Below are 25,707 nucleotides of genomic sequence, written 5' to 3'. Positions count from 1 at the left end.
GTCAAAAGCAAAATCATATCGCTTTGAAAAGGAGTTCTTTGTTAGAATAGTGTAAAAAAGTGGTATATCCATATACTGCACACATCCTACTAATATATTTACTAAACTTCCACAGCAAAAATTGTAAACAATTATTTGAAATATATAAAGCAGCAATTTTGGAAGACAACATGATAAATTCCTAATTGTAAATACTCAAAATCAAAATCTTATATAAGAAATTTTGGCTTAAAATGCCACAAAATTCTCTCAGTAAAGCAAGACAAACATGGAAGACCATAAAAAGATTCTTTGCTAATCGGGCCTGTGGGCCTACTATTAGTTGTTTACCATCTATCTAAACACGACAGGAAAAAAAGAGAGTAAAAATTTAAAAGTGACTTAAAGAACATGAGAATTAACTTCGTTATGAGCTGCAAAGTCCTATAAATAAAAAAGAAAAAAAAAAAAAACCCGTTTGTTCTTTGGCAACGATTGTCAGCTACTTTAGGACGTCCATAGCACCCAGCGCAAACGTCCATCGTAGTATTAGTGAAGTCACAAAAAAGCAACAATTTACAGTAAGGACCAGCCAATGAGATTCGGTTAAAACCTGAGGAGTTATTCCTCTTCCTTAGATCAAGTTTTTTCTTCCTTATGATTGAGCGAGTCTAAAAAATTCATCATTTATCAAGAACATCTCCAAAAACGAGTGCCCCTATCACCTCTGCCCACCAAATAACGGGGGAACTATAACGTAATTAACTTGTAATATTTCAACAAGCCAGTTTCACGTTTTCTCTTCTAGATGGCGACTCCTATAAGTCCGAGTCCATTCGTAATACATGATGGTTTTGTTCCACAGAGCATATATGGTGTCCACGTCGGAATCGGGATGTCCAAAGAGTCGGGGTCGGACAATGTCCTCTTCGTCCAACCATCTACGGATTTCTCTTTGTGTAAGGGCAAGTTTTTTGGTAAAGTCAATATGCGTTATGCCCGCCCTCAGGGCCAGAGTGCCAGAAACGTGGACGTCATCCACCCAGAAATAAGGGACTTGTGAGGACTGGAGATACAAATTGAAGACCACATCTGGGGACATTATGATTCCCCAACCAGAACAATAAGGAGGATAGTACTTTCCCGGGTATTCCTTAAACGTGACCCTCCACTTGCTTCTTTGGCTTCTCTTGACATACGGATTCTTGATGAGGAAGCACATCATGAGATCGCGAGGTGGTCCATTATCAAAGGTTCCCTTCAGATAATCCACCAATTGAAACACATCCACGAAGATATCGTCATCGGTCTTAAACACGTATTTTGCTTTTCTGCAAAAATATGTCACCCACTTTAAACCCATCACATGCTTATAGGTGAGATTACGGTAACTATCGACGAAGTTGCCCTGGACGATGTCACGATAGCGGGCGCTTTCCTGACGGATCGACTGGTCCACGGTGGCATCGAATACTTCCCCTACAAGAAATATCACCCTCATAGAGTCACTCTGCAGGTTCTCTTCTCTTCCCCACGTACGACGAATCGCTTGACGCTTTCTGAAGTTGGCCGGGGCACTGTGGATGAAAACCACCATAAACACGTTCTTAGCTCCATTGCAACGTTGGTTGTTGATGAGGAAACGAAAGTCGCTGCGATCAACCAGAGTGCTGAAGTCCGTTGTTCCGTTAAGCAAAGACATATTATACGGTTCCGCTGATAATCGCCACCAGATGGCATTAGGAGTAGGCCGACGAGGAAGGTGAAGGTCAAAATTATTCACATACCACAGACTGTTCAGGATGTAGGTGAGGAGCAGAAACACAAGGAGAGCCCAAAGGGTCAGCCGTCGCTCAAACGTCAGCAACGGTTTCATGGTTACCAACCTGAAAGTTCAAAAAGATCACTATTAAAATATTATTGATGATTGTTATATTTTCAAATAAAAAAAAAAAAAAAAACATGCAATTCATTTCTCCTTAAATAAACTAAGCAATAAATAAATCATTATCTCCATATACCAGAGATGTTTGAAAAGTTCGTTGCCTGAGTATCAAGGGTTTATTTTAAGGCAAAAGTTTTCACTTGGATCTCCAGGAATGCATCCACTGAAGCAATGACGACACTGTCGGTAGGAAAATCGATGCCAGCCGGGTATTTTTTTCAAATTAGGAAATAAGCGAATGTCCGATGTTGCTAGATCTGATGAATATGGGGGTTGGTCCAAGGTTTCGAAGTCGCACTCATTCAGTGCAGACATGGTAATGACAGGCTTGTGACTATGCGTGTTGTCCTGATGGAACAAGACTCTTTGCTAAGTTTTCTTCGGTGTGTTTCTTTGATGTTATACGGTAACTATCTGCGAAGTTGCCCTGGACGATGTCACGATAGCGGGCGCTTTCCTGACGGATCAACTGGTCCAAGGTGGCATCGAATACTTCGCCTATATCTCACAAGGTCTGCGTAATATGCCTACGAATGTCTGGCCTTTCTGAAGGTAACCCACTAGCAATACTCCATCAGCATCCCACAAAACCAATGCCATCATCTTTCCAGCAGAAGGAATCGACTTGGCTTTCTTTGAAGGAGGAAAAGAGCTGTTTCCATTGTTTGGACTGCTCCTTTGTTTCTGGCTGAAAGTGATGGAACAGTCTCATCCAAGATCGCAAACCTTGCAAGGAAATTTTCTGGATTTGCTTGAAAACGATGCAAATGTTCACTCGACTTGACAATTCTCGTGTATTTTTTATTCTCGTGTTAACACCTTTAGACCCATCGTGCTGATACCTTTTCATAGCGAGAACCTCTGTTATTATGCAGTACATATGTTCAGCAGATGAGATTCTCAAAACGCTGGCAATATACTGTCAACAACTTCCGGAGCGATGGACCTTGCTGTTCTTCCACAGCGTGCGCCATCATCTAGGCTTTTCCTCCACTTAAATTCTGCTGCTAACTTCACAACCATGGAACAGGAAGGGGTATCCTCCCCCAAGTGTTGTAATCATATCCTCATGAATTGTCCCTTTTTAGTCCCATTAATCACTTTATCCCAAATATTGGACGACTGCACCGGTGACTGAATTTGTCCATCTTTCCCTATCATACAACTTTGTTGACTTCTGGAGCAGAAATTAAAAAGAAACTTGGTGGATTACTATTTGAAGTGTTTTACACTAAGTACAGAAATTTTTAACGCTGTATCATTACCCTTTCATACTCAGGGCAGGAACTTTTCAAAGGGACCTCGTATATAATTTCCTAAGAGTACTCTTAACCTTATAATCCTTAACTTATCTAAAAAAAGGATTTTAATGAAATAAAATTTATTTTATATTTCCTGTATAAATATAGTTAATAGTAAAAGTTATACAAATGAAAAAGTAATTTAAATGACATATATATAAAAGATCCATGATGAGAAATGTTAAAACAAAATTTAGAAAATGTGTAATCTTTCAGATGTGCAGTATACCGTCAGTGACGTCCATTTCCATCTAAGATTTGCTAAACCGCACTTACTTTTTCTGAATGAATCTCAGTTATCGGTTTGCTCAACCATTACTCATCCCATTTGTCCTAATTATTCGACAGGAAATTAGTGCTTCTTATGTCATTGGTGGTTGTGTCCTCTGGTCCCTCGTCAAAATTATTTCTACACATTCATCCTGTTGATCTTTTGCATCTTCATCTAAAAATAAAGCTGACTTATTGGCATTTTTCTTTAACTGTAACCCTTGCATCAAACATTAGTAAATCACCTCCAATCATACTCCAGTGTTAACTGCCCTTTCTTTAAATGATTTTTATCTTTAAATCTTTAAATTATTAAACAAAATATGAATAAGATTGCTTTTTCCATGCCAGTTCTTAAAAAGGAGTGAAGAATCTCTCCTTTCCAATTATCGTCCACTGCAGATACCTCAACTCTTTCTGTCTCAACCGTTCCATGGTATGGATTCCATCAACGACGTTCTACCTTGGTTTATGCTACTCGTCTTTAAACTAATTCGATGAAAAAGTTCGGAGAAACTGCGGCAGTTTCTCTTGACATTTTCTAAGACTTTTGATGGTGTATGGCATAAAGGTCTTCTAAGCTTTCATCTGATAGGAAGACTTCTGTTTTCTGCAGTTGAAATAGCCAGTTCTCTGTCTGGTCACTCACTGCAGGTATTGATAGATAAGCTGTCTGTCTTAACTTCTCAACTAATGCAGGAGCTCCCCAAGGTTCTATTCTTAAATCCACTCTTTTATTCTGTTTATTAATGCCGTTCTTCCACTGACTGGGAATATTGTTCATAGACAACTTCAACTTCTCGAATATCTGCCCCTAATTGCTTAAACGCTGATCTCTGCTAATTCTCTAGTGGAGAATAAAACTTCGTTAACTTCAAATTTCACTCCTGAAGCTCTACTATTCCCATGCTCACGTACAACAACGCTTAGATTATCACAATATTCAGAAATTGAAGTCCTTATCTTAAACTTCTTGAATCCAAAAGAGAAAAATTTCAAAAGGGAGCAGGTAGGTTAATTAATGATCTCTTGCTTGCTCACTCCATCCCCTGTGAAACAGTGACGTCCAGTTTGTGCTGTATGCCTTTCTACAAATTCTGTATTTCCATGGGCACTTGTCTTTTGAAATTCGACTCTAAACTCATAAAGCCAACCTTTCTTCTTGATTTATCTCTTCTACTTTTATTCTTTGGAACAACCTTTCTTCACATGTACCTCCAGAAGTCCAGTGTCAACATTGTTTTCTGCAGTTTGTTTTCAACCTACAAGCCATATACGGTTCGACAGTACTATAGACGCTGCAAACTGCGTCTGGAGGAGACTAAGCGCCTGTGAATGATCTGATTGAGGTGTATAAGGCCTTGAATGATTTGAAGCTCAATGCTGATGGGATTATTCCTCTTGCTCAGATTAGAAACCTGAAGGGGCATACATTCAAATTGAGGAAAGACAATTGCAGAATAGATGTGCGGAAATTTGCTTTTAGCCAGCGAGTAGTTGACTGTAGGAACAATCTTTTTGTTTGCTGGACGAAAAACCAGAGTTTCCGGGAGAAAAACCATGCAATCGCTGCCTGAAACCGACTAACTCAGCCATGTTGTGAAAAAGACACATAAAATTCCTCCCGTTTCCACGGGTTTCGAACTCAGATCTTTTCCACCCAGTGTGGGGAAGACGGCGATTCTACCAACTGCGCTACCACGAGGGTAATAATAATAAATTAATAAAAATAAAATCCCAACCTGAAATCAAATTACCCTTCGTTTCAGGTGAAGACAGGTGAAGAATGTTAGTGACTGTGGTCACCCTTGCATGATGGGGGAAAGAGAAACAAAGTTCTATTTAAATAAATTTTCTGTTTATACTCCTGGACGACCACAGGGTGAGAGGTTTTCACAAAATAGAGGGAATACAAGAAACAGCACGGTATTTAGCAGTCACGACATGAATCCCGATCACTCAAGGCATACCTAGCGATCGATGGGAATACCTTTCTGGAAAGGTCCACGATCGACAAGTTTAGCGCCTATTGGGGTAAATTTTCGTTGATTACTGAGTATGCCCATTCAACCATTGAAAAGCAAACGTGATAAAAAATAAATAAAAACATGATCTGTGCAATGAGCAAAAGTAAAGAGTCTGAAAAGGAGAATTAAGTTCAACGAATGTCCCTTTTGGTTTCTTAAGGGCCTGTATGTTCACAAGTCCAAAAGTTGCTGGACAGGTTTATTCATAAGACCGTCGATAGCTCAGTTGGCAGAGCGGTGGACTGTAGTCGCTTTAGTACTGATATCCATAGGTCGCTGGTTCGATTCCGGCTCGACGGATTTTTTTTTCTTTTCCTTCTTCTTCTTCTTCATTATCGTTATATTTTTGTTTCCATAAAATTTGTCAGTTAACACCAACAACAGAACTGCCAAAATGGCGGATAACTACTGTGCCACAATTTTAATTAATTTCTTGTAATTTCAACCAGCGAATGCAAGGTTTCTTTGCTTTTGGACAAGGTCCAATATCCAACTGCACTAACAACACAATAATAACATTATTTACATTTTTATTTATTTTTATTTAAATTTAATTTTTTTTATTTTATTTCATTTGATTCAAATAAAAATACCTAATTTATTTTAATTTTCACGTCAATTTATATTGGCTAAAATTGAATATTTAAATAATTTTAATTTAGTTTTAAGAATGTATAACGTTTTGTTTCCTTTCCCCAGTTTAGTGTAAATATAATATAGAAGCAATAAATAATCTGCATAATTTGGCTCATATAAATTAATTTGCATACAAAACATTTCCAAAATTGACTTAATAAAACTAATTTTTATTATTATAAACACATCTGGTTTTAAATTTATTATTTCTATATTCACTAAAAAGAAAAAATAAATTTTTGGATTAATGTTGGGAAATTTTTTAAAAAAATTACTTTAATTTTTTTATAAACATTTTCTTCCGAATTTATTTTAATTTTCAGCTCTTCATAAAAAAATAAATAAAAACACGTGCTTTGAGTGACTGAGGTTTAAGCCAATGACGGCTAAATACGGTGCTGTTTCTTATATTCTCCCTATCTTGTGAACTCCTCTGACCCTGTGGTCGTCCCGGAGTATCAACAGAAAATTAATTTATTATTTTTAACAAGTAATTTAAATTTATTGTTTTATTATTATTTTTTAATGTTTTTTAATTTTTTTTATTCTTTTAAAAGGAACGATTATTTCTAATTTAAAAAAAGGTGGGGGGGGGGATGGTCAGCGACATCCCACTTGAGGATATTTCACATAACTCTTTTTAATGCTATCATCCAAACTCCACTTTAAAACCACAACTTATTTTGCCCTTAAATATAAATATTTAACAATTTATTGAAATACTTAATATTTAAAAAAATAATTAAAATAAATATAGAAGTAATTTGAAAAGATTCTCCTCTAGTAAGAGCAAATTGCAGCCACACGAGTCAACAAAAACTTCGCACGAGTCAAACACGTGCAGAAACACCGCGAGACAGCTGGAGGGAGAGGGGAAGGGAGGAGATTAAAATGAAATTAAGACAAACTAAAAATAACTTGAGTGTGTCTTCCACGAGCCTCAGATTGCTGGTTACATTCTCCAGGAAATGTGTTCATTTTCTAAACGGTCATTTCAAACAAGAAATAATTATTTCTGCTGTTTAATAAAAACCACCGGTCGTGATTCCTTCTTAGTATCGTTCCACAACTAGCTTTGTAAACGAGCCATCGCACTTTCCCTGTCACCATGGTTACGGTAACAGACGAACAAAATATCGTATTTCAAGTTCACAAATCAGCAGAAGTTTGAGATAACTTTTAATGCAATCCAAAATTAGAATTTTCAAGTATCGAATTGACACAGCAGCTCCCTCTATTGTTCCGATTAAACAGCTTGTAAATTAAATTGTTTGATATTTAAATAAAAGTCTATTTTTTTTAGTGATTAATACTCGTTGATAACTGCCTTAATTGCTACAAATCACACAAGACCAAGGGGGTTAAGTTAATATGGTTTTAATTAATACCTAGTAAAGGTTCACCTGTCAACAAGGATATGTTAATATGCTACACAATATCGTGCAATTATGCAAAACAGTAGAAATTTGAATTATATGGATTCATAGGTTTTCTTCGCTTACCTCACGTCTAAGGGTTGTTCTATCATCATGTTCGAAGTGACCGTCTATTCAGCAAACAGTCTGTCAGTGTTTTTGGAATAAGGCTGCCGCGAGTAAAAGAACACGTGACTATTCATAAACAACGAATTCCTTTGGTATATTAATCAAATATAACACAAGCACAAGTTGCGCCACCTGCAACTTTGACATTCTTGGTACACAACAGCCAAAGTAAGACCAAAAAATTAAAAATCACCACAACCAAGTTTTGTAAAAAAAATATTAAGCTTATATTTGTTTTCTTTCTTTTCTTTTTGAACCTATAAACAAACAATTCTTTAGATATACGAATCTTTTGCATCTACCCCTGAGAACTAGGTAATTCGATATTCCTTGCCCCTTTAGCTGGCTGCTTTCCAGTGACATACCACGGGGAACGGAAAAAAAAGAGGGGGGAGACTGGAACAGTTTAGGTGATGTATGTTTTTTATCCGTTGCTCCTCTTGTAAAAAATAAACTTCGAAAAAACATTCGCCCGTTTTGGCACACACCCTTCTACGAAAACAGAGCTATGGACGTCAGAGGTGACGCCAATGAGCGCGTGTGAGAGGTGTACAGTGTGGAGGGAGAGAGGGATTTTTGTTTTGGGCCATTTGGAAATAACCTGCTGGCTACTATATATATCTAGCGGTTGGCGAGTTGGCTCCAGATGGGATATCCGCGGCGGTTGTCAGAGAGGTGAAAAAAAGAAAATAACAACCAACAACAGTCGAAGGTCAAAACGAGCGCTAAAAAGATAAATAAAAATTAATCTGCCAAGACGGTCTGGCACCAGAAAAGTACTGTTCTCATTAAGATATTACTCTCAAAAGCGATGTAAAAGACCCAGTGTATACAGGGTGTTTTTGAAAAGCTCGCCTCAAAAATTTCAGTGCATGTTCTACGGAGCATAAAGATGGAAAAAAAAAGAAGAAAATAAATTAATAATATGGAACGCTATCCGAGTTATAGCTCATTTCCTTTTTTGTTTTCATAGAGTGAACACTTTTTATTGTACACTTTGAGATCTTTCCATACGCCTACATCAAAGCAACCGGCTTGAGCAAAAATATATACCTATATACCTCAGAGCATCTTCTCAGATTGTCAAACCGAAAATTCTTGGAGTGTTCCATATTGTTCGACAACCATCCATGATCCATTCTTGGAGAACTTGGAGTTCCGAACAGGGGCAGCGTAAAGCCTTCAGGTCTCCTCCACGAGAAATCTTGTGGATTTTTAAATGGCCTGCAAGTTCTGCTGATTTATCAGCAGAACTTGCAGGCCATGCAGTTGGTCCCCTTCTACCAATCCAACAGCCTGGATACTTATTTTCCAGAATTTTTTCTCGAGCAGTGAGGCTATGATGTGCTGGATCCCCATCATGCATGACTCATTTTATGGCGTGTTACCAGTGGAACTTTTTCTGTCAATGCCGATAGTTCTTCTTCCAAGAAATGCCTGCAGTATTGGTCAGGTGTAGGTAACTGGAAATTTTCACCAATGAAACTGTTGATACTGGGACTGGTTAATAACATGATTTTCCAGTGCCCGTTGATGATTGTTGTGAAAATTCATAATGCTATCTCTTGTAAAGTGTGTTTCGTCCTTGAAATACAGACAATGGAGAAAAGAAGGTTAAATACACGACTGCAGAAGGAAAAATTGGTAAAAGGAATTAGTGGATGAAAATCACCTTATGAGAGTGGCTGCACTCACAGCACAATGCCCTCGTGGGTAGCCGATTCATATAGTCAGCGTCCTCCCAGCACCTGATAGAAAAGACCAGAGGTTGAATCCCGTCAATGACGGGAGGAGTTTTATGGACGTTTTTCACAACGTGGCTGAGTTGTGAAGACATTCGAAACTCGAGTTTCCAGGGAAAAACGCATTCTTCTCTCTAAGGCGAGGGCAGAATGAATTTTCATTTCCCTCCCGGGGTTTTCTCCGATGGCTGCAAAACTAGAGTTTTTCGTCCACCGAAGGCAAGTCGAACACAGGACCCACACAATTTATAGACATAATATATACGGCGCAATATGGTCTGCCACTGTACGCCTGAAACCTTACAACGACTCCCTGCACGTGATAGAGGTAGGGTTGCTGCTCATAAATTTTCCATGCAGTTGAACATGCAATACTGCTGCTACATTTCCCGTGCTAGTTCCAGGACCATCCTCTCGATTACATTCTCCATCAAGGAAGAACCGAAACTGTTCAGAGAGTTTTGATTCTTCCCCAGTTAGCGGTAACAGCCAAAAAGGACCCTGTCTCTCGAAGATGCCAATGGATGGCCGAAAAATTATCCTTGGATGAACATTGTCGTTGTGGTAAACTTTTCCGTTAGAGACTCCATTCTTCCTGTTCGCTCTCCATAAATGAAATAAATATCTGCCACTTCGGCATTACAGTATCCATTATTCACGGTCAAGGGGAGAAAATACTGATTCCCTTGCAGGTAAATAGAACAACCGACGCTCAACTTAAAAACAGTTGCCTCATTCAGAAGGAGTACATGGATTCTTTCCAAAATACATGCATGTACAATTACGTCAGATATGCAAGTGATTTAAATTTTCTATCATCTTACTTATTGACAAGCGTACTTACCTTCCCTCTATGAATATAAAAAGGAGGGGGACTCTAATTATAATTCTAAAGGGAATTTCTCGTCCCTATGCTCAGAAGAACACGCTCCCAAATTTGCCGAGACTTTCAAAAAAACTCTGAATAAGTACACTTGTAAAAAGTTCAAGTTTGATTTGCTCGTATTATATTAGTCCTGATTTTACCTAGTTTGAATGTGCATTATCTATGATTTTTATATGACGATACTTCGTAATAAGATCTGACCAATCCCTCTGACACATACCTCCAACCGAAAAAATTAGTCATTATTCATTGGTTGACATTCGGACTCCAGGAATGTTCTCACTTGTATCGGTAGTGATTATTTCAACATTTCAGAAAACTATTTTTGGGAAGTTTAACAACCGGAACGCTTTGAACTTAGTTTTAAAAAAAAAACAAACTTATCCAACCGGAACTGCGTACCGGCTCATTACGAACGAACTCGAGCATTTTGATTTAAATCCAAATCCTCTATCTTAGCTCCTACGATGTTATATGTCTTTGTGTAGGTAAGGAGCATGTGCTGTGCAATCAGCAACAAATAGAAAGATCAGCCAGGCATGTGCAGTGCACGCTATCGCAACAGCAGAATTTAATTGAAGCATACTTATATTAGGTTGTCGAAATTTTTGCTTTCATCAGCTTGTATTTATAAATTAACGCAAAATTAAGCCCGATTCACACATTAAAATGCGAAAAACCGAATTTTTAATCGCAGATTGAACTTATGACCGATCTGCATTCAATTCGGTTTTAATTTCTATCATTGTTCGCACTCTTGGAAGTAGCATACTGTATATATGATTGGAGTGAACATTAAAATAATAATAATAATAAAATAGAAACTTGTGTGGTTTAGAGTTTGCATTGTGAATGTAATGCCTACTAGAGCCATCTAGTGATAGTTACGTGACTTTGAAAAGTAAATCTCCACAGATTGTGTGTCTTAATTAACATTAGGCCAACTTTGGTCAATAACTGATTCAGTGACCTAGTAGTACCAATTATCGTAATTTCTTTTTGAATTAAAAGCTGGCTATTAAAACAAAATAGAAAGAGGGGAAAAAATTACAGAGAAGTCATGATTGTACGGAATGTAGCAGCTCCATACAAAAATTTAAATCATGAAATACTTTTTTTTTTTGAAAATTAGTATGCTCTTGTATTTATTTGTATTTTTTTCTTCGTGTATTAAAATAGCATAACAATTTCCAGCGATTATTTGTGGCAAATATCTGTTGATTTTTATGTTTAAAAATTCTTTGTTTCCAAATTTTTTTTTTTAAATTTGTTTAAAAATTCTTTGTACACAGTAAATAGTTTTTGAAATATTTTTATAAGTAAATCTAATTCGTTATTTATTTTGGCAGTTGCGTCGATGATATTAACCAATGCATAATTTTATATAAAGAGAACGAAAAATAAATAAATGACGTGAATGGAAGGAAAAAAAAAAAAAAAAACCAAGCTGGATTCAAACCTAGGACCTACCACTACATTATTTTAAACGCACTGCACTGAACCACACTACCAACTGACTTACAATTGGTTATGATTTAATATAAGTTTAGTGATATCTTAGAATTAATTATAATATTAATTGATTATAAAAAATAATTATTAAATCATTATTTGTAAGATCGTACTTTTATATACAAAAAAAAAAGTTTTTATAATAATTGACAAGATAATAACAATTACATTTTTTTAAATAAATTATAAATTCAGTTATTCGAAAAATCAGCCCAGGAAGTTCGTAACATATTGCATGATGGGATAGAAAAACATGCCCTATTATTTTGAAGCAAATCCTATCATGATCTCATACCTATGTACGAAATGATATTTCAAAAATTGTGCGTATTTTTGAAAATTATCGAGACTGCCTGTTGAATATTGGTAGATTTTATTTATCTAGCTAATATTGGTAGATTTTTGTCTGAGAGTTCTTGGGTGCATTGACATTGGGGTCTTAACGTGGCTCAAGCCCTGTTTAAGGTTTCCAGTGTAGTGGATATCAATGATATCATTACACCAGAGACATAAGTGTCTCATACGACCAAGGTTCGATTCTGGGGATAAACAGTTTTCGTTATGTATTCATTTATTACACCATCTAGGCCTAAGTACGATCTTTGATTACAAACTCAAGTTTGGCTAATACAAATGCCCCTGAACAAAACTGCGTTGGATCAGCAAGCAGCTCCTCATGGATAAGAAAACTATTGTCTGATGCATCCAAAGTATTGTACACTAATAAATACAGTACTTTATGCTACTGAAGGTAGCTTTGATGTGTTCTGTGATACATGTAAATATTATTATTTTTTTAATTCAATGATCTCTTGATTAATTCAGTAATCAAGGAGTCATCATCGATTACTTCGACAATATTCATATCATTCGAATGATTCATTCGATTATGGAAAACCAATCGATTATTTTAATTATACGAATGATTCGTTCGACTATGCCATCACTATTGGAAACACTGTCAACGAATGTTTCCAAAAGAGCCCCCCCCTTGACCCTTGTAATCCAAATAATTTAGATTTTTTTATTGCTACATGATGATTAAAGCTTAATGATTTCCAAACGCTAGTCCCCTCCTTCCCCTTAGAAAATCCTGGGACTACTGCTAGCCATAGTAGATCCCTTGGCATGGAGACTTCCAAAACATGGGTTTTGGAGTCTCCTGCCTGAACAGTAGTAAAGAGAACTCGGTCATCCTCCTATTAGGGCGCCATGCTTTACCAATATTCATCTGAAGCCTTCTAGGGAATTCGATTAAAACTGTTGCAATAAATATAAGGGGCCCCTTTAACAAAAGAGTAATTAGACTCAAATTAGTGAAGACGAAATTGGATATCACTAAGCGTTTTGAAATAAGACTTTTCTGTTGAATCTTATCGTGCAATAATGTTGGGTATCATCATGTCACGGATTGGACAGCGCTTAGCATGAGGGTAATTCCCTCAGTCATCCAGAGTGAAATAATGAAAAAGTACTAAATCAAGATACAGGCATTTCGCTGCTGTTAGCGTGCATTGTTTTCCCAGTTAATAAAACCAATAAGACACTAAGGAAAAAAATATTGGAGAAATAATCGTATGAAATCAAACTGGCATTTTTATTAATTGGCTAAAGTTTTAGTACGAAGCTGAAGTGAAAAATCGTGGCGCAATTTGGTTCTGACTATGTCACAATGAATTAGATAAAAGTCAGTGAGGAAATAATATGTCAACAGGAATGTAAGCCGGTTTTTGCGGATCTTCTGGTCGTTTTAACCAGAGTCAAAGATTTCAAGAAGAGGTTGTAACATATAGTTTTTTGTTTAATTTAAATAAATAAATAAATAATAGTACTGTTTGTACTATGGCACTACCATAGGTGAAAGTAGTCTGCAGGTTAGTTTTCAAGAATAGACAGTTATGTTACAAGGATTGTCATTAATGGCAATTAATGGTCACGTGAATTTGAACCATGATCAACTCAAACCCGTGTACTATCGTACTTCTTCCATTTGTGGCATAGAAGCAGATGAATAACTTATATATCTATAAATATACTGAGTGGTCACTTTATTAGGTACACGTGCCCTTTTCAAGATACATGCATTTCTTGGGTGCATTGACATTGGGAAACATGTTTGCTGAGGCAGAGAGAGCTTTCCCTCCACCCTAGACGAAATTACATTTCCGACTGAGATTTTTACAAAATGTTTTACAGTTTATCTATCATTTGGTAATTTACTATTATGGATAGTTTTATGAACAACGTATTCCTTCCCAGTGTCCTTTAAGACACTCAGTCGGTACTACAATGCCTTCGACTAACCAAGACTTAGTAAGCTTAAAATATCTTCCAAGAGTGCTTCCTGGGAAGGCTGTTTATGTAACCGTCGATAGCTCAGTTGGAAGAGCGGTGGATTCATAGGGCGTTGGTTCGAATCCGGCTCGAGAACTTTTTATCTTTAGAAGGTGTACTTTTTTAAATTTCGTTCTCTTTCCATAAAAGTTTCATTGGTTAATACTGGCACCAGTACTGTCAAATATATACTGTAAAGTTTGGTTTCTATTGAAATGTTAACACAAGAGTTCATAATTACAATAGCGGCCATCTTGTTTCAAGATGGCTAGTTGTAAAACACACCTCTCAGGTTTAAGCATATTCACACTCCTGAAGATCTTCAAGCATTTATTTTTCTAAGTGAAATCGCTAACACAGGTGGCTCTAGTGGAATGATTTGCAATGAGTAATCTTCAGTCATTAAGTGGGGATTAGACCTATATATTCCCTGTGGGATTAGGCAGGTGTGATAGTAAGGTGGTGTCTCCAGTTTTTACATTTTAGGGTATGCTTTCTAGACGAAGGCGAGACCACCCTTATAAGTAAGGACCTTAATCACAACCACAGAAAAAACAGTAGACTTCGTCGGCAAAGAGTGAATAAACGAAGAGAAAAGCACTTACCAAAAATAATATGGAATTCTTATATTCGCCGAAACAAAATTTTTAATGGTACTATCAGACACTCCACAAAATATTTCTATTAGATCTCGTACTATTCACATAACATAAAACGGCAACGCATACAATTAACATTCGATTTTATTCCTTCTAAAAACAAAAGCGAATAACAGAACCGTTCTCAACTTCTAGTAAAATAGTGGCGAAGTTTCGGTTTTTTTCAGTTTGCACCCATAAATATTGTTGCCAATTTTGAAGATGCATTTCATGATGTCACCAGGAATTTTTGTCCGTGTTTTGAAAGTTTGCTGTTTTTACCTGAGTCAATCTTGGTGGAAGTGTATTCAACAGCTAGAGATTTCTAGAGTTCAGAGACCATTCTTTTGAAATTGGCTAACGTGGTCATTTGGTGTGTAACTTCTGGATCCTACAGAAGTACAGGTTTCCACATATCCGAACAAACGTCCTCTTTCGGATGATGGTCTTCCGGCATCCCAAGTCAACATAAAATAAACAAATTCAACTGAACAATTGTTTAGAGCAAATTTATGAGAATCCTGTAAATTCATTCCGAGTGTGTTTATTCCAAAGTTAATACTCATCCAAGTTCTTCTGTGCATACACTTTAATTTCGAATGATCTATTTTGTACATTATGGAGTGTTCTGAAATAAACACACGTTCTTCTCAGGAAAAACCCATGTCAGGAACCACACTAAGAAATGTTGTACTGCTTCTGAAACGCTGCTATCACAATGAAACTGTCTTCTGTCATCTGTCTTAAAATATCCCTCTTCGTATCCAGTCTTCCTCATCCAAGTATCATCCATGATCTGCGTCCATAATTACCTCAAATTTCAAAATATCCAGATCCTCCAAAAAATTTAGATCTTTTAGAAAAGACGCCGCGAAGATTAGTTAATTATTAGTATAAATAAGTAACCTCTCTAATAACTAACTAATCTTTTTCTCTTTTTTTTCGAGCAAGGAGTTATCGACTGCTTGAAAAACTTACCGCTCTAATATTGTGAAACCAGAGAGCTCAGCTAAGCTAAGTTTAAAAAGGAGGGTTGGAAAGACACCTTGACGAAATCAGCAGCTTTCTATTTTTTTATTTTTATAACGCTGATGACAAATAAATTTGACTTCCCTTTATTAATATTTACTGATATTAACAAATACAATTTTTTTTTGTTAATATCAGTGCAAATGTTATGGATAGAGAACAAAAGAAGATGCATAATAATCAAAATGAAAATTCCGTCGAGCCGGATTCGAACCAGCGACCTATGGATATCCGCATTAAACCTTCTACAGTCCACCGCTCTACCAACTGAGCTATCGACGGTTGTATAATTTGGTGTCTCCAGCATAACTTTTGCACGAGTTATTTGTGATTGCAAGTAGATCTAGTTTCTGAGGGTTGTCGTTGGGCTTTAGGAGCATCAGCGACTAAAGCCATATTGTCCAGTGTGTACTTTCTGTAAATTGCGTGTTCTGTGGTCGATTTTTTGTTTGGTGGACGAAAAATGGTTTCTGATGAATGTGCTCCAACATTTTTATACTGTCTGAATCAGCGAGTTATGTTCCTCACATCCATCAAGAAAGAAGAGGTTTTGGAAAGATAGTTTTCATGCTATAACGAATGAAATTTATGTTTCCTTTCTACAAGGCATCTCAGATCGTTTCCGTTGGCGCCCCAGAAGCTGGGAAGTATCAACGAAAGGATTACTCCCTCGCAGTATAACCAAGGTCAGTCACTTTACTGTTTTTGTCCGATAATAGCACGCAAGGTCATATGCCATTGTTCTTACGAAGAGGACTGAGCCTTTCAAAAGACCCTCTGCTAGTTAATCTGCAGTGGTGTGAAATCCAGAACTGTTGCTTAAATATTGTTTAAATTTAGGAATGTTGTTAGGAGATCCTGTTGCTTAAATTAGGAATCTACTAAGCATATCTTTAAAATCCGCTCTTTGAATGAATTGTAATTGAATTCTGAAGAATTTTAACTAAAGTTCACGGATACGTTTAATACAATTTTTTTTCAGATATCAATAATTCTGTGTTGTACATCTCATACTTTGTATATTCATGTTTTGTATATTGTATAATCTCAAAAGAAATTCTGTGTACTTATTGTTAATTACAATGGCTCCGCAAGTGCATATTATTTGACAATTGTGCAAAAAGAAATGCAAAGACTTCCTTCAATGCAATGCGGAATGCGGTCTTATGTACTGCATCAAATGCATAGATATGTCAACTGCGAACTGGAAAAAGATGTCACAGGCAGTGATCGACTCGTGGAAGAGGCCTTGTTGTATAAATCACAAGCAATCAAAGAAAAAGCAGACGAAACATGAAAATAACTTAGGCTCCAGCCCAGCTGATCTCTCAAGCCCTCCCGACGGTGAACCTCAGGGTTTCAACTGTCCCTCATCGTCAATGGATACTCGACAGAGTGGGCTATCCGAGGCCATACCTCATGACGTGGCATCAGAGCAGACAAATCGCTCCTTCTCTCACCTCCTTAACCAAGAAGTTTCACAAGATGAAAATCCAAAAGAGCTGACCACAAAACTCATTTTTCAAATTTTGGACACTCACAAATCTATGATGGTCTCTCTTCTTGATGAAACTAAAAAAAATCAGATTGGAAAACGCGCAATTGCGTGATTTTAATTATATTTTACTAAATAAACTTTCGGATTTGACAGATCTTATTCAAAACTCCAGTAGATCATTAAGTCCTACATACAAGACGAAACCCATGGAAAATTCCACTTTCCAGCCAACCCCTGCTCCTGTTGCAGAAGCCACTTACACATCTATTATAAAGCAATCTCCATACTCTCCAGTATATGCTCTTATCCCCAGTCAGTCTCAGAAAACATCTAAGGATGTCAATCGACCTGCAAATCCACTCCTAGAAGGTGTCATTTCCTCGAGGCGGCGGACAGATCTCATCGGAAGACAGCGGAATCTATCTGCCTCTAATCACACAGGCAGACGTCGACATCCTCCTCCTGTTGTGGGAACAGCCACCAACTCTACAATCAGAGCAACTCCCAGAGCCAAAAGTTCGACCAAGGGTATTTTTGTCTCAAGACTCGAACCCCAACTCTGCGATAGAAAAGTAGAGCAGCACATCAGAACGCAGCAGCAGATAGAAACAAAGGCAATAAAAATGATTTCTAAACACGAGTCGTACAGCTCTTTCTACATTCAATGCCAGCAAACAGACTTGGAGGAATTACTGAAGGACCACTGTTGGCCTGTGGGAACTATCATTCGACCTTTCTACAGACGACCCCCTGTTCCTGGCCCTAGGTTACCAGCTATTGACTTAGCTATCGAAACAAGTGAGCATGAATGACAATCCGTGCGTTTTTCAGATATTCAGGAATCTCTACAGGAAATAACGTCTACAAATGATTCATCTGTCTCTTCAGCCTACCAGAATTTCAATGACACTAACTCTTGTGAAAACATCTTTCTACCCTGTCACTTGCCAACAATGAAGCCAAACAACTTATGCCTTACTGCAGCATCAAAAGATGCAATTACTGTATTCTATATGAGCGCACGCAGTCTTGTAAAACATAATGATGAAATCCTCACTCAACTGACATCATGGAATCTGCATCCAGACCTGATGGGTTTTTACTGAGACCTGGTTCTCTCCTGAGGTTTCAATCCAAATTCCAGACTACTCTCTTTTTCAAAGTTGCAGAGGTGATTCAAAAAGTGGTGGAGTTGCTATTTATGTTCATAGTCATCTGCGATGCTCTGCCTTTCCTATCTGAAATCTGCCTGATCAAGCTTGTGAACTCACTTTTATCCGCATTGCCTCTTTGGTGATCGGGTGTCTATACCGACCTCCCTCTGCTTCAGTTAACAGCTTCCTTGTAACTCTTGACAACACTCTATCTCATTTCACAAGCAAATCCCTAAGCCTTCTACTGATTGGTGACTTTAATATTAACATTCTTCAAAGCTCTTCCTCTCAGGTGCAAGACCTCCTAGATGTCATTACTTCAAATGGTTTCTCTGTTCTTACTGATGGAGATATCCCGACTAGAATGGGAGAGTCCCACAATTCCCCTCTTGACTTCGCAATTGGGGAATGCTCTCTCACGTACGCAATACTTGATACAACTATTTCGGATCATCGTCCCATCTTAATGGTAATCGAAAATGAAATAAATGAAGCAGAGATCATGCACACTTTCAAATCTGTCACTCCAGACTCTCTCAATCAGCTTTGTCACGACCTGCAACAGTCAACGTGAGATGGAGTGCTTGCTACAAGTGATCCTGAAATTGCAACTAACTGCTTTTTAAGCTTATCCTAAAAAGCTATGAAAAATACGTGTCATATATCAGGAGCCCAGGGAATAAAAAGGCCACCAGGACAAGAGGGAAAACATGCTCGTTCATCTCAAACAAGATTTGTAATATGTTAAAGAAAAGAGACAACTTTGCAAGAATTGCGAGAGCAACAGGAATCGAGGCAGATAAAATTAAATACACAACGTACAGAAACAAAGTCACTGACTGCATTCGGTCAGAGAAAAGAAAATACTGTAGTTCTCAACTTACAGGTATCATAACAAGCAAGAAAAAATGGACAGTTTTGAACAAACTATTACCGGGAAGGAAACTGAAATCACAGAGCCACGTTGGAGATGTAGTTGAAAACGAGGTACTCATTTCAGATGACGAGCTAAAAGCTACTGCCTTCTGTAACCACTTTATTTCAAGTGTGAATAACCTCTTTCAAGACGAACTTGACTTCAGAGACAATGAAATGAGAGAATCTACCAAGTACTCAATCAGAAACTCTTTATTTCTCGTTCCTCTCTCCGATCAAGAGATTTTAGAAGCAGAGAATCAATTGAAAGAAAAGGGAGCCCCTGTTTTGATGAAATATCTCCGTCTCTGCTGAAAAAGGTCCTTAGTTCAATTCTTACACCACTGAAGTATATATTCAATCTCTCCTTTTAATCTGGTAAATTCCCTTCTCAATTCAAAAAAGCAATAATCATCCCTGCTCCAAAGGGGAACCACTGTAATCCATCAACAACTTTCGCCCAATAGCTCTACTCTCAGTTTTTGCAAAATTATTCGAAAAAATTCTTCATAGCAGACTCATGGGTTTTCTTGAAGAAAATCAGCTCATCCATCAACAACAGTATATTTGTCGCTCTAAAAGATCCACTGATCTTGCAATTGTTGACTTCTGCTCAAGGATCATTGATAGTCTTGAAAAAGGTCACTATGCTATAGCACTATTTCTTGACTTATCTAAAGCTTTTGATTGCATAAATCATACTATTCAACTTAACAAACTCAATAACCTTGGCTTGAGAGGGAAAATTAACCTTCTCCTTGAAGACTAACTTACCGATCGGCCGTTTGTTGTAAGAACAAATCAATCATACTCCAAAATCTGTTATTTCTCCAGCGGAGTACCTCAAGGCTCACTTCTTGGACCTGTCCTATTTGTTCTTTACATCGATGAATTTCTCTCTCTTCTGCCATCTTCTCACCTAGTAGCGTATGCCGATGATATTTCCATCCTAATCACAGATAAAGACCCTAATGAGCTTCAACTCAAAATCTCTGCCTTGCTTTCTGTGATGCATAATTGGCTTCAAAAGAATCAGCTTATACTGAATCCAGAAAAATCAAAATATATGGTGATTAGAACGAAAAACAAATCACTAAATATTGATTTCAACATAACATACAAAGAAAAACAACTTGAAAGGGTGAATGAAACCAAGTTTCTCGGAATCTGGCTAGATGATAAGCTAAGTTGGGCAAAATAAATGATAACCCTACGAAAGAAAACTTCGTCACTAGCGGGAATACTCGCCAGGGCCTCTGCCTGGGTGTCTCCTTCTTTTCTCAGACAAGTATTCCTTTCTTTAATTCAGCCGCGCCTCACCTATGGAATCATCTCATTGGGGTACCACCAGCCAAGAAAACCTCGCAAGAATCAACTCCATTCTCAATCGATGCGTTCGTTCAATTTTGGGCCTTCCCTGGAACGCATCGGTTAGTTCGAGATACAAGGAAGTGAGACTTCTAAGTATCTACCAGCTATTGCAGAAAGCCGAGGCGATCCTTGTTTACAATGCTATGAAGACAGCAGACTTTTCCCCTCTCTTCAGATCCTTTTTCATAACCACAGACGAAGAAGAAATATCATACAATCTAAGAAATGAAGCCGACCTGAAGGTTCTGCTTTTCAGAAAAGCCATAGGTCAGTGTTCCCCCACAGTTGCTGTTTTTTTTTTTTTTTTAGTTTAATTTCAAATTCATCGCCTTTACTCTCGAGCAAGTATTTGTGACTGTCTATTCCATTGAAGGTATTAAAACTACACGACTTTCTCTCCAAAGGTTATTGGATAACTCACCGGAGGATGAGTGCAATATTCAAAACGCAAGTGGTTGCATAAATAACGCAGCATTCATCGATGATATAATTCAGTGTTTAGTGCATAGCGTTTCCCACAACACCGCGATCAGTTCTCTTGTGTCGAATACAGAACTCTGTAAATACCAGATAGTGTGAATGACATGTGGTTCGTCAACAAGACATAGTGGACATGGTGTGCTTGTTGAGCGGTGTCGGTGGTTCCCCACAAAACCACAGCGTCAACAAGACAAGATACTAAACGACACGACAGATTGGTTGGTTGTTGTAGGGTTTTAGGTGCATCAGCAACTTAGGACATATTGCCATACATATGTCTATAAATTGCACGTGGTCTGTGGTCGATATGCTGTTTCTGGACGAAAAGTTAGAGTTTCCTGGAGTAAAAACCATGCTACCCTTGTCTGAAACTTTCAGCCACGTTGTGAAAATGGCCCATAAAAATTCTTCATCTCATCGACGGGATTCGAACTCAGGCCTTTTCCACCGTGTGGGGATTCTATGCTACCCATGAGGGCGTTGAGCCCAGGAACTGTCTACACTTACATTTTCAAGCCTATGTTTAACATCTATAAATCAAAATAGCAAACTAACACTGATGTCCCTTTGGAGACTTGAAAAGAACTAATTGGGTCTTATTCTGGCTTTTAGCATAGATAGAGTTTTCTGTTGCATGTTATTAAACTTTTAGTGTTGATATTAGGTGGTAATTGCCCTCGTGGGTAGCACAGTTAGTAGAATTGCCATCCTTCCCACACAGGGAGAAAAGACCTGAGTTCGAGTCCTGTCGTGAGGAATTTTTATGGACTTTTTTCACAACGTAGCCGAGTTAGTCGATCTCAGGCGGTGGCACAGTTTTTTTTCTCCAGGAAACTCAGATTTTTTGTCCAGCAAACAGACAATAGACCACAGAACACACCCAATTTACAGAGTATGCACGGAGCAATATGGCCTTAGTTGCTGGTGCTTCCAAAACCCTACAACAACAACATTTATATAGTAATCACGAACATTGAAAGTTTGATAACATGCAGTACAGAAATCTATGTATGCTATAAGCCAGAATAAGACATAATTTTTTAACTATAAAACTAGTAGTAATTACTGCTTTTACACATTGGTATGCATTTCGTCAGGGGCCAACACCTATTGATGCATAAATAATAAGTAATTAGTTTAATTACTATCCGTTTCTGTGGACCTCATACCTACTCATACTTAAGCCTAAGGAAGAAAGCTTTTGATAATAGCTTTATTGGGTATGGAAATTTATTAAATGTAATTCTTTAATTATTATTTCCATTAGGGAGAACCTAAGGGAAGTCCATCGCTCTGCGAACAGAGCTATCAACGCATATATGAAAAACTGACCCAGCAACCCCTTCGTTTGACCTTCTACCCGTATCTGTACTTGTACACCACAGACTCTGCCAGTAGACGCAGTGCATGACAAATCTCTTGGGAACTGAGAACACCTCGTTTTATTATTATGAAAAGAAAATGACTGTGTTTTTATGACTCTCTTCAACGATATTACCTCCTGTCTTTCTTTTTCGATTCCAAAATGCTAATAACCAAAGAGCCTCTCTCTTCCTTTTTTCTCTTGCAAACTGACTGATGTCCCTTTGGAGACTTGCGCAGCGTACAGATGTATTACCGGCAACTTTGGTGACAAAAACGAACTAAGTGGAGGGCAGTGTCATCAGGGAAAGATGCTACTTCTAGGGATGTTAGCAAATGTGTTTCTTCTGAAGTTAATCGGGAGAAATGGAAGTAAGCAATACCATTTTGTAACAGGTGAAGTGGAGAAAGAGTTAGGTGGGGGAATGGGAACAATATGAGTGTGCTGTTCATCTTCTTCACAAAGGCTGGGCTTGTTTTCATCCCAGAACTTGAAAGACAGATCCACCTTTGAAGGGAAAATGGGGACGTCACCAGACTGCTCTATACCATCATCATTTGCCATTTAACTTTCATTTGTTATATACATTTTGATGTCTGCGATCATGAATTCTAGTGGTTGAACCAAGTCCTATTGGCTATATATATTTGGGAGACCCCCCCCCTCCCTTTAGAAAGGATGTAGAACTATTGGAACTGGTGCAGAGAAGGGCAACCAGACTGGTAAATGGAACAAAAAAGGTGCTCTTACCTAGAGAGGCCTCAATTCTGCAAATTGCAGCGTCTCAAGATTGGGCACTTGAGAGGAGATCTGATTGAGGTGTTTAAAGCCTTGACTGGATTAAATAAGCTGAATGCTACTGGTATTCTTCCACTTGCTGAGACTACACACACACACATGGGGGGACATAAATTCAAGTTGAGAAATGATGGTTGCAGGATAGATGTGCGGAAGTTTGCCTTCAGCCAGCACATAGTTGACAGTTGGAAAAGGATTCCATCTGTTGTTGTGGAAGTGGATGAGGTGAATAAACTCAAGGAAGAACTAGACAAATTCTTGAAGGGTACGGGACGGTGAACTGTGTAGGTTTTCTTTTGGCTGATGCTATGTAAGCTTGTTTTCTTGCATCATTTGCCATTACTACTACTACTGTAATCAATTCTTCTGTGCAGTTTTACCTTATTTAATTATTATTGAGGCCCAAAATCACCTCAAAGTTATAGGAACTTATAGCACTGCCAAGTGCTATAAGTTCCTAAAGAAAGAAAAGTGAAGCTTAGTAGTTCTTCTTTCACTGTTGTTAGATGTCATTAGGTTGCCTGAATTATGTAACCGAAGATCATTCTACCTGACAACGCACGTCATCACGTTCCAAGGCCAACAAAAAAGCTGACTTCAAGAGGGGAAATCCTATCTCATTCAGCATATAACCATACTTTCGCCTCGTCAACCATCAACGAACATAAACACGTTTTGCATCAAGCACCATAACAAGTAACCTGATATCAGATGGGTAGCCAGGCTTTCCGTTTGTAGAAATTGTCCAGAAATTTATGTAATTAATTGTGCGCTGCAATATACCAATCATATGCAACTGGGGCCCCCGACACAATCAGTCCAGAAATACAGATTCTGACAAATGTGGTCACCAGAGAATTATTCCAGCATCTTTATAGTTGCTGGAATAATTCTCTTTCTAGCAAAACGATTTCTTTTTTGATTCATACCGAAGATTCAGAGTTAGAAATTTCATGATGAACAGGTGGACAACCTAACAGTGTCCTCTTGCTGTTGAACTTCTAGAATTTCTATGAGTTTAAATAATTGAGTTCATATCATAGAGAACTTGGTATTAATATTACTTTTGCTCATTTCTGAAGCCCACAGATCTTGACCAACAGACTTCCAGTGGAACTCGATTCAAAATCCTCCTTTAGACTTACTTTGTGAAAATATTCGGGATTTATTCTGGACGTCCTTTAACATCCACAGGAGATACGAATGTATCAGCCTTTATTATAGTCAACAGTCCGCATTAGGAGCTTATTACCATTCTAGGCACGAGACCTCCAAGTTGAATCGATGACCTATGAATGCCGACATAAACAGAAGAAAACCCCCCAATGTGTCCATGGATTTCCCCATTTTCTCTTTCAACCATTCTGTGTCTCAACAACCTGTTGCGTCTTGTTTCTATACGAAATTTGGAGAAGTAAAAGATAAATCAAACTATTTTTGAGGCATTTCGTGATCCTATTGGACAATATCACTTTGTCTCTCACTCAACTTCCGCTTCTGCTGCTGCACTTCCGTCAATAAAACCAAAGATGAGGATAAAAATAACGCACCATTAATGGAAATGTACATTATCAGTTATTCTGGAAACACGTGACAAAAGCCATTTTCCCACACGAATCGCAACAATGAAACTCTTGTACACGCAACAATAGAATCATTCACAACAATACGATTTCGTCACAATATCCGAGATTACCAAAGAGGAGGGCTGTAATCATCTTAAAGCATTCACTGATGACAATCAATAAAGAATCAGAAATCGTGAGAGATAAAATTAGGATGTGGGTGCTAAAGCTGATTTGTCAAATCCGTGACAATATTTCACCACGAAAGAAAATACATTGCAACAATGTATTTTCATGTGTGATATTTATTTAACAAAGTGAAAGAGGAATAATCCATAAACAAAGAAGGAGAGAGCAGCATTATCAATAAGAAAACAAGTATATAAATAATCTAAAATCGATTTTTATTTCCTTCGACTTTTAGAAATTATTCCAATCAAAATAATCCAAATGGCGTTACCCTGGACCTAATTTTTTTATCACAGTGGCAACAATAAATAAAAAAAAGAATAAATAAAAAGAAATTTCCCGACCTTGACGCACGTGAGGTGAAACAACAATTAGAATTTTTGCGTTTTATTGTCAGTTGCAGAGAATCGAACGTCGGACTTCATCGGTCAGGTATCGTTTGGTCGTGTCCATATACAAACGATGTAAGAGAAACGCTTATTTCGTAATAAATAGGCCTATTTTGTCTTTTTGCATTAACTTTTTTAAAAT

The 25,707-nt window shown here is 37.7% G+C and overlaps 1 protein-coding gene and 2 non-coding genes across 4 annotated transcripts in view; 1 reads left to right on the top strand and 2 right to left on the bottom strand.

Moving 5' to 3' along the window:
- Positions 1-316: 316 nt before the first annotated feature.
- The window catches only part of LOC150075857 (beta-1,3-galactosyltransferase 5-like), a 50,168-nt gene continuing 24,777 nt past the window's right edge, over positions 317-25,707 (bottom strand). For both annotated transcript variants that reach the window (XM_090388132.1, XM_090388131.1), the window contains exon 2: positions 317-1,865. In XM_090388132.1, the coding sequence (XP_090244258.1) occupies positions 770-1,855 (1,086 nt within the window). In that variant the 5' untranslated portion in view covers positions 1,856-1,865 and the 3' untranslated portion in view covers positions 317-769. The remainder of the gene's footprint in view (positions 1,866-25,707) is intronic.
- Positions 5,734-5,822, top strand: TRNAY-GUA (transfer RNA tyrosine (anticodon GUA)). The gene is given in 2 exon segments: positions 5,734-5,770; positions 5,787-5,822. It is a non-coding gene; the product is annotated as a tRNA-Tyr (tRNA).
- TRNAY-GUA (transfer RNA tyrosine (anticodon GUA)) lies at positions 16,037-16,125 on the bottom strand. The gene is given in 2 exon segments: positions 16,037-16,072; positions 16,089-16,125. It is a non-coding gene; the product is annotated as a tRNA-Tyr (tRNA).

This window comes from Mastigoproctus giganteus, chromosome 13 (genome assembly GCF_048544385.1).
Source record: "Mastigoproctus giganteus isolate SK-2022 chromosome 13, ASM4854438v1, whole genome shotgun sequence".
Lineage (NCBI taxonomy): Eukaryota > Metazoa > Arthropoda > Arachnida > Uropygi > Thelyphonidae > Mastigoproctus > Mastigoproctus giganteus.
The sequence above is the reverse complement of the archived record's forward strand: the minus strand, read 5'-3'. Positions and strand labels throughout refer to the sequence as shown.